Raw genomic sequence first — 10,017 nt, forward strand, 5'->3', positions numbered from 1 at the left:
CTCTCTCTCTCTTTCCTTCCTTCCTTTGTTTCTTTTCTTTTCTTCTTTCTTTTCTTTTCTTTCTTTCCTTTCTTGACAGAGTCTTGCTCTGTCACCCAGGATAGAGTGCTGTGGTCCAATCTCGCCTCACTGCAAGCTCCACCTCCCAGGTTCAAGTGATTCTCTTGCCTTAGCCTCAAAAGTAGCTGAGACTACAGGTGTGCGCCATCTTACCTAGCTAATTTTTGTATTTTTAGTAGAGACAGGGCTTAGCCGTGTCAGCCAGGCTGGTCTCGAACTTCTGGCCTCAAGTGATCCACATGCTTTGGCTTCCCAAAGTGTTGGGATTACAGGCATGAGCCACTGCACCCGGCCACATGTGTGTAACTTCTACCCCTTCCCTGCCCAGACACGGATTCTCGTGACGCATGCACTCCACATCCTGCCCCAGGCTGATTGGATCATAGTGCTGGCAAATGGGGCCATCACAGAGATGGGTTCCTACCAGGAGCTTCTGCAGAGGAAGGGGGCCCTCATGTGTCTTCTGGATCAAGCCAGACAGCCAGGAGATACAGGAGAAGGAGGTACTAGGTGGGCTTTGCTGATTCTCCATGCCTGGCTCCTGCCACCCTTGGGGGAAAAGGCTCAAAGGGTCCTACTGGCATGAATGGAGTGCTCTGGTCACACCCTGTCTGCAGGCCTAGGCCTGGAAGCAGACAGCTCTCTTAATAGGTCACCTTTCGGCCGGCGCGGTGGCTCACGCCTGTAATCCCAGCACTTTGGGAGGCCAAGGCGGGCGGATCACGAGGTCAGGAGATCGAGACCATCCTGGCTAACACGGTGAAACCCCGTCTCTACTAAAAATACAAAAAAATTAGCCAGGCGTGGTAGCAGGCGCCTGTAGTCCCAGCTACTCGGGAGGCTGAGGCAGGAGAATGGCGTGAACCCGGGAGGCGGAGCTTGCAGTGAGCCGAGATCGCGCCACTGCACTCCAGCCTGGGCGACAGAGCGAGACTCTGTCTCAAAAAAAAAAAAAAAAAATAGGTCACCTTTCTCCAAGAATAGCCAATAACACCATCTATGAGCCAGGGGCTGTGCTAAGTGCTTCTGTAAAAAATACACTATTTCATTTGATTCTCACAGTACCCCCAGCGGCATGTGAAGTTATTGCTGTCATTTTACAGATGAGCAAACTGAGGCAAAGAGAGTTAAATCACTTGCCCAAGGTCACAAGATTAGAACTTGAGTATGTCCAGCTCCAGAGTCTATGCTTGGAGTTGCTATGGAGACAGCCCAAGAAGGACTTTGATGCCTAGAAAGCTACACCATGCTAGCTAGGGTTTCTAATAATCCAAAAAAACAGTGTGCTGGATACATGGCAAGATTCTGGAAGTAAAGTTGCCAAGCCAAGCTCACCCACAATGACTGAAAAGTAGCAACTAACAGCACATCACAGAGGTTAGCTCATTTAATCAACATAATGCCCCTGTGAGGCTGGTACTAGAATCATTTCCATTTCACAGATGAGGAAACTGAGGCCCAGAAGTTAAGGAACTAGTCCCAGGTTACATGGCTTGTAAGTGGCAGCACTGAGATTTGAACCCTAGCAACTTGATTCCAGAGAATGTGTTTTTTAATCGCTACCATCTATACTATCCCTTCATGACAAAGCAAGCATTCACATCCAGGTCTCTCTCAATCTCAGGCTTTGCTTCTTCTGAGAACATCTGCTTAGCACTGGCCCACCCTGGTTAAAACCTTAAGTGTTGATTTACAATGTCACAGTCCTGAAGCTTGAAGATAGAACTTGCCTGTTTGTATTGGTCAGCTTTTGCTGTGATGATGCTGTGTAACAAAATAGCCCCCAAATCTTAGCAGCTTACAGTAGCAGTTATTTGTTGCTTACAGGTCTGTGGTTAAACTATTACAGATCTGCTTTCAGTTACTGGCCACACCTGGGGGATAGTGGTGGGGAGGTGTCCTTCCTAGGGGAGATGGTACCTGAGGGTAGGTGAGAGTTAGCCAGAAAAGAGCATTCCAGACACAAGGAACTGCTTGAGCAAGGCTGTTGGGGGAAACAGAGGTAACTTGACTTTGTACAGTGTTAAATGCTGTTTTTCCAACCTCAAGTTCATAGTAGGTGCTCAGTTATCACTGATTGAAGAAATGAATGAGTGAGTGAATGCCTGAAGGATGTTCCTGGAAGAACTCAGAGTGGGGTGTTGAGAGAGGTTGCTGGAGACGTGGCAGGAGCCAGATCAGGGGAAATGGATGGTCAGAGCAGTTAAGACCACATAGTCAGTGGGTGTCAAAGTGGGTATCTGGGCCGTGTTGTGTGACAGGACTCTCTTGACCTTGCAGAAACAGAACCTGGGACCAGCACCAAGGACCCCAGAGGCACCTCTGCAGGCAGGAGGCCCGAGCTTAGACGCGAGAGGTGAGGCCACCATGGCGCCACACTCAGAAGGGCACAGGCTGAAGCTGAAGTGGCTGAAGGGACCACCCGCATCTCGGGCACTTAGGCGGGCAACCAAAACCATTATGGATAGAGAACCTGCTGAAGTCCCCCCATGGTGCCCTGCTGAGGGATAATTTACCAAAATTGGTCCAGTTAGCCAAGATGATTAGGCCCCCATAAGGCCAGTTCATGGAATGAACAATATGCCTTCCAATTGATGGATGTCTTCAAGTGGGCCGAGGCCAGCTTGCTGGAGTTGTCTGAATGCTGCAGTAGGGCAGGACTGGTTCCTCCCCATAGCTGTAAACCACCATGCCAGGCCCGGCCACTTATGCTTTGACAGGCTGGCTATGCACAGGGCTTGGGTCTGTATGCACAGCATCACTTGACGCTGGGCAAGGGGCCAGGAGGAGGCCTCCGGTCCCCTCTTTTCTCAGCTCCCTCCAGCCAGCCAGGACACAGCTGGGCTCACTGTGGAGCTGTCTGCAGCAGAAGGACCTGCTGCCTGATACTCTCCCCTCTTAATGAGAGGGGTCTTGGGAAGCAGAACAACAGGCCACTGATACCGGATGGCCTGAGCTTAAGTGCCTGCTATACAGGGGTGGTGGGCGGCAGCGATCTTGAGGGGCCTCAGTCCCCGGGGACCATTGGGGCTGACCCCCATCCCAGCTAGCCAACCTGAGGGCACTTCTCAATCACACACACACTGAGAAATCCCACCACCTTCACAGCGCACAAGAATCTGAAGTAAGATCAGATGGATAGGTAGTCATGTTAAAAGAAAACCAGTAGACACATTAAGGCTGGGCACAGTGGCTCACACCTGTAATCCCAGCACTTTGGGAAACTGAAGCGGGTGGATCACTAGCTAGAGGTCAGGAGTTCGAGACCAGCCTGGCCAACATGGTGAACACGTCTCTACTAAAAATAAAAAATAAGTAAGTTTTTAAAAAAAAGCCGGCGTGGTGGCATGTGCCTGTAGTCCCAGCTACTCGGGAGGCTGAGGCACGAGAATCGCTTGAACCTCGGAGGCGGAGGTTGCAGTGAGCCGAGATTGTGCCAAATTAACCTCTAGCAAATTTAATGTGTCTGAGGTTTTTTGTTTTTTGGGGGGGGTTTTTTGAGACAGAATCTTGCTCTGTCGCCCAGGCTGGAGTGCAATGGCACAATCTCGGCTCACTGCAATCCCTGTCTCCCAGGTTCAAGCGATTCTCATGCCTCAGTCTCTTGAGTAGCTGGGACTACAGGCACATGTGACCAGGCCCGGCTAATTTTTGTATTTTTAGTAGAGACAGGGTTTTGCCATGTTGTCCAGGATGGTCTCAAACTCCTGACCTCAGGTGTTCCACCTGCCTCAGCCTCCCAAAGTGCCGGGATTACACACGTGAGCCACTGCACCTGGCTAATAGAGGTTAACTAAGCAAAGAATGATCCGCACATCGGGCAGTCCCTGAACCAGAATACGTCCAGAGAGGCTCTGGTACAGCCATGGGGTCAAAGATTAATAGACAGAAAAAGGAAGGTGAAGGACAGAAAACAGAAGTGAGGTACAGAAACAGCCGGATTGGTTACAGCTCAGCGTTTGCTTTATTGGAACATGGTTTGAACAGTTGGTTGCCTTTGATTGGCTGAAACTCAGTGATTGACACAGGAGTAGGTTGCAGTCTGTTTGAGTCCAATTAGGTTACAGTTCACTATGTACGGGGAAAACCTTTAGGCCAAACTTAAAATATGTAAGGAGGCAGCTTTGGGCTAACCTTAATTTAATAGGAGGTAGGTAGACATGTATATGTAGATATACAGGTATGTAGATGAATGGATAAATGGATGGATGGATAGATAGATAATATTCCTATTTTTACAGCTGAGGAAACTGAGGCACAGAGGTTAAGTCAGCCCACTCATCCACAGATAAAACATTCAAAGAGTCTTTAGCATCTGAATTGTGCATAATTTATATTCTGCCAGTTGGACTGACAAATCTGATGGTATACAGTAGGAACAAAACAATTGCATGAAAGCTTAAGCCAAAATAAAAATTCTGAGAACAGGCTGGGCGTGGTGGCTCATGCCTGTAATCCCAGCACTTTGGGAGGCTGAGGCAGGTGGATTGCTTGAGCTCAGGAGTTTGAGACCAACCTGGGCAATGTAGCAAGACCCCATCTCAAAAAAAAAAAAAAGAAAATTCTGAGAACAGAGTTCCAATGGTGGGCAAGTTAAGTTCATCCTGTGAATTGGCATCAGAAGAATGGGCTTGCTTGACCCTGGGGTAATAGATGGCATTTAGCTGGGTACCATATGGGAAGAAGGGAAGTGTGATATCTGGTCAGTATTCTGTTAGATAAATGAATGAATGAAAGAGTACAGAGTGTACCCAGAGCTCAGTGGCTGTCAGTGGGCCTGAGGGTTAGGCACATACGCCCCACCATTGGGAGAGATACTGACTTTGTCTTCATTTCCTCTAAATGACAGGTCCATCGAGTCAGTCCCTGAGAAGGACCGTACCACTTCAGAAGCCCAGACAGAGTTTCCTCTGGATGACCCTGACAGGGCAGGATGGCCAGCAGGAAAGGACAGCATCCAATACGGCAGGGTAACCACCAGCTTCACCCACCCCTCCCCACCCACCGCTGCCACCTCCAGGGGCCCAAGTCCTCCCACCAAATGTAGCACTTGGCAGTGATACTCACCTTTCTTGAGCACCTACTATGTGCCAGTAGCATTCTAGACGTTCATTTTCTTAATCCTCACAACCACCCTAAAACATAGATATGATAGCTCTATTTCAGACATAAAGAAACTGAATTCTTTTAAAATTTATTTTATTTTGATTTTGAGAAAGTGGCTCGCTCACTCACCCAGGCTGGACCGCAGTGATGTAATCATAGCTCACTGCAGCCTCGACCTCCTGGGCTCAAGCAATCCTCCTACCTCAGTCTCTCAAGTAGCTGGGACTACAGGCGTGTGCCACCATGCCCAGCTAATGTTTGTATTTTCAGTAGAGATGGGTTTTGCCATGTTGCCCAGGTTGGTCTGGAACTCCTGGGCTCAAGTGATCCTCTGGCCTCTGCCTCCCAAAGTGCTGGGGTTACAGGTGTGAGCCACTGTGCCCAGCCAAGAAACCGAAGTCTTAAAGAGTTAAGAGACTTGTTTGCGTTTTCATAGCTAGCCTGGGACACAACCTGGGACTCAAATCTAGGCCAGTCTGAGTCTGAAGCTTACACTGTTTCTCATCTTCTATACTGCTATGTATCTCCATCTACCTACTTACCCGTTCCATCATCCACCTAGATGCTCATCCACCCACCCACCTATCCATCCCACCCACTCTTTTATCCATCCCATCCATTCACCTACCCACTGATTTATCCATCCCATCCACCCATTTATCCATCCATCCCACCCACCCATTTATCCATCCTACCCACTCATTTATCCATCCCACCCCCTCATTTATCCATCCCACCCACTCATTTATCCATCCATCCCACCCCCTCATTTATCCATCCCATCCACTCATTTAGCCATCCCACCCACTCATTTATGCATCCCATCCACTCATTTATGCATCCCACCCACTCATTTATGCATCCCACCCACTCATTTATGCATCCCACCCACTCATTTATGCATCCCACCCACTCATTTATGCATCCCACCCACTCATTTATGCATCCCACCCACTCATTTATCCATCCCACCCACTCATTTATCCATCCCACCCACCCATTTATCCATCCCACCCACCCATTTATGCATCCCACCCACTCATTTATGCATCCCACCCACCCATTTATCCATCCCACCCACCCATTTATGCATCCCACCCACTCATTTATCCATCCCACCCACCGATTTATCCATCCCACCCACCCATTTATCCATCCCACTCACTCATTTATGCATCCCACCCACTCATCCATCCCACCCACTCATTTATCCATCCCACCCACTCATTTATCCATCCCACCCACTCATTTATCCATCTCACCCACCCAACCACTCATTTATCCATCCCCACCACTCATTTATCCGTCCCACCCACCCATTTATCCATCCCACCCACTCATTTATCCATCCCACCCACCCACCCATTCATTTATCCATCCATCCCACCTACTCATTTATCCATCCCTCCCACCAACTCATTTATCCATCCCACCCACTCATTTATCCATCCATCCCACCCACTCATTTATCTGTCCAACCTGTCCACTCACCCACCTACTCATTTATCCATCCCATTCACTTACCCATCCATCTATCCCACCTAACAATACATCCAACCATTCCCTCACCTATGCATCTGTCTGTTCAGCTGTTCATCCATTCATTGATCTTTCCATCCATTCATCCACTCATTCACACACCTACCTACCTACCCACCCGCTCATTTATTCACCCACCTACCCTCTCGACCATCCAGCAAACATGTACACAATACCCAGTATGTGCCAGGCTAAGTCTGGTAGAGATTAGACACTAGTGAGGATAGACGGAGAGTAAATAATTATGCTAATAAGTAAGCTATGTCCAATAACAATAAGTGCTATAAAGCAAATAAGAATGATCAGGCGCAGTGGCTCATGCCTGTAATCCCAACACTTTCAGAGGCTGAGGCAGGAGGATTGCTTGAGGCCAGGAGTTCGAGGCTGCAGTGAGCTATGATCACGTCACTGCAATCCAGCCTGGGTGACAGAGTGAGACCCTGCCTCTTAAAAGAAAGAATGATGAAATAGAGACCACTGAGAAACCATACCATGGTTGGTATGGACAGGATGCTCTGAGAAGTGACATTTGAGCTTCCCCAAAGAATGTGTGAAGGAACCAATCATACAAAGGGCAGGAGAAAGAGCGCTCCAGGCAGAGAGAGCAGCAGGTGCAATGGCTCCGAGGTGGGAAGTAGCTTAGGGTGCCAGAGAAAGGGGTCCCATGAGGCTGGCAGGCAGTGAGTGGGGGCGAGATAAAAAGCTTTGGAATTTCTTTCTTTCGTTCTTTCTTTCTTTCTTTTTTTTTTTTTTTGAGACAGAGTTTCGCTCTTGTCGCTCAGAGAAGAGTGTAATGGCGCAATCTCAGCTCACTGCAACCTCCACCTCCTGGCTTCAAACGATTCTCTTGCCTTAGCCTCTCGAGTAGCTGGGACTACAGGTGCCTGCCACCACACCTGGCTAATTTTTGTATTTTTAGTAGAGATGGGGTTTCACTACGTTGGTCCAGGCTGGTCTCAAACTCCTGAGCTCAGGTGACACACCCGCCTTGGCTTCCCAAAGTGCTTACAGGTATGAGCCACCTCTCCTGGCTGGGATTTCTTCTAAGAGCAAGAGATAGCCATAGACAGGCCAACGACAAGATATAATTAGATTAATGTTTTCAACAGTCCCGTCTGGCTGCAGCTGTGCAGAGAACTTCAGATTTGTAGGAGCAGGACCTTAAGCCAGTGGCTGAACCTCTCTGTGCCTCAGTTTCCTTATCTGTGAAATGGAGGTTGTTATAAGGAGAGACACATGCCTGACCTATGGTGGGTGTTCAAGAAAACCCTTCTAGCTGGGTGTGGTGGCTCACACCTGTAATCCAAGCACTTTGGAAGGCCGAGGAGGGAGGATCGCTTGAGGCCAGGAGTCTGAGACTAGCCTGGACAACATAGCGAGACTCCATCTCTTTAAAACTATGAAAATTAACAAAACATGGTGGTACAAACCTATAGTCCTGACTACTCGGGAGGCTGAGGCGGGGGGATTACTTGAGCCTAGGAGTTCAAGGCTGCAGTGAGCCATGATCATGCCAGTGTACTCCAGCCTGGGTGACATGGGCGACAAAGCAAGACCCTGTCCTCAAAAAAAAAATAAAATAAAATAAAAAATATTAATACTAGCTCCCTGGGGATTGTATAGGAGATGGGGGTTCTAAGGCTGGCTGGGGCCTGTCAGGGAAATGGTGCTCCTGGTGGGAGGCACGGCGGGAGAACCGGTGAGGTCTGCGTGGTGGTTCCATCTGCCATGGGCATGTTTTCTGGGAGCCTCGCCTGGCCTTGCCTCAACTCACCCCTCCCGCTGGGGGCTCTCTCTGCCTCCCTCTCCCTCATGTGTGCTACAGGTGAAGGCCACAGTGCACCTGGCCTACCTGCGTGCCGTGGGCCCGAGACTGCACGATTGCACTCCAGCCTGAGTGACAGAGTGAGACGCTGTCTCAAAAAAATTAAAAAAAAGAGTTGCCAGTGGCAAGGAAAGGAATGGATTAGTAAGAGGCACAGAAGAGGTACATAAGAGGTAAGAGGCACCACCTTTCGGGGTGATAAAAGTATTCCCTGTGGTCATGGTGGTGCTTACAAGACTGTATACATTTGTCAAAACTCATTAAGAATGTTCTATCCACTATAGGATGAGTAAAGTGAACAATAAAATATTACATCATTTCCAAGAGCTAGAAGAAGGACATTGAATGTTCCCAACACAAAGAGATGATAAATGTCATTATATAGGAAGTAGCAAAATAAAAGTAAAGGTAAATGCTTGAGATGATGGATATGCTAATTATCCTGATCTTATCTTCCCACACATTATATGTATTAATATCAAAACATTACTAAGAGCTGGACTCAGTGGCTCACACCTGTAATCCCAGCACTGTGGGAAGCTGAGACAGGAGGATCCCTTGAGGCCAGGAGTTCAAGACCAACCTGGGCAACATAAGAAGCCCCTGTCTCTGTAAAAAAATTAAAAATTAGCCTGGCACGGTGGTGCATGCCTATGGTTCCAGCTACTCAGGAGGCTAAGACGGGAAGACAGCTAGAGCCCAGGAGGTCAAGGCTGCAGTGAGTTGTAGTCATGCCACTGCACTCCAGCCTGGGCCACAGAGCGAGACCCTGTCTCAAAACCAACCAACCGAACAACTAAAAAAATCATTATGGATCCCATGAACATGTATGATTATTTGTCAATTAAGAAATAAATTTTTTAAGTTGAAAAAACTCACTCAAGCTGTACACTTAAAAAAACTTGAATTTGTTTTAAATCGGTGAGTTTTACTTTATATAGATTATACCTCAATAAAGCTGATTAAAATATTTGTCATAAAGTATTTGTCTTCATTTTATATGTTTGTGTGTACATTTCTAAAAGTCTAGAAAACTGCATACCAAAATATTATACTAGGGTTCTATCTGGTCAAATACGAGACAGTGTGAATATCAATAAGAAAAATAATTATATGTCCATCACCCTAACACCCCAAAAAGGGTTGAAAGACAAATATATTTAAATGCATTTGTTCAAAATGATTTTTGTTGTTGTTGTTTGAGATGGAGTCTTGCTCTGTTGTCTACGCTGGAGTGCAGTGGTGCAATCTTGGCTCACTGCACTCTGGGTTCAAGCGATTCTCCTGCCTTAGCTTCCCGAGTAACCAGGATTACAGGCGTGCACCATCACACCCAGCTAATTTTTGTATTTTTAGTAGAGACGGGGCTTCGCCAAGTTGGCCAGGCTGGTCTCAAACTCCTGACCTCAAGTGATCCACCAGCCTCGGGCTCTCAAAGTGATGGGATTACAGGCGTGAGCCACTGTGCCTAGCCCCAAATGCATTAT

The 10,017-nt window shown here is 47.9% G+C and overlaps 1 protein-coding gene across 1 annotated transcript in view; it reads left to right on the top strand.

Moving 5' to 3' along the window:
* Nucleotides 1–8,703, top strand: part of LOC117978216 (ATP-binding cassette sub-family C member 6-like) — a 44,341-nt gene extending 35,638 nt beyond the window's left edge. Inside the window, exons 15-18 of the mRNA XM_063598436.1 lie at nt 389–563; nt 2,341–2,416; nt 4,910–5,030; nt 8,531–8,703. Of these exons, the coding sequence (XP_063454506.1) occupies nt 389–563; nt 2,341–2,416; nt 4,910–5,030; nt 8,531–8,602 (444 nt within the window). The 3' untranslated portion in view covers nt 8,603–8,703. The remainder of the gene's footprint in view (nt 1–388; nt 564–2,340; nt 2,417–4,909; nt 5,031–8,530) is intronic.
* Nucleotides 8,704–10,017: the final 1,314 nt, after the last annotated feature.

The sequence above is a fragment of the Pan paniscus genome, chromosome 18 (assembly GCF_029289425.2).
Source record: "Pan paniscus chromosome 18, NHGRI_mPanPan1-v2.0_pri, whole genome shotgun sequence".
Taxonomy (NCBI): Eukaryota; Metazoa; Chordata; class Mammalia; order Primates; family Hominidae; genus Pan; species Pan paniscus.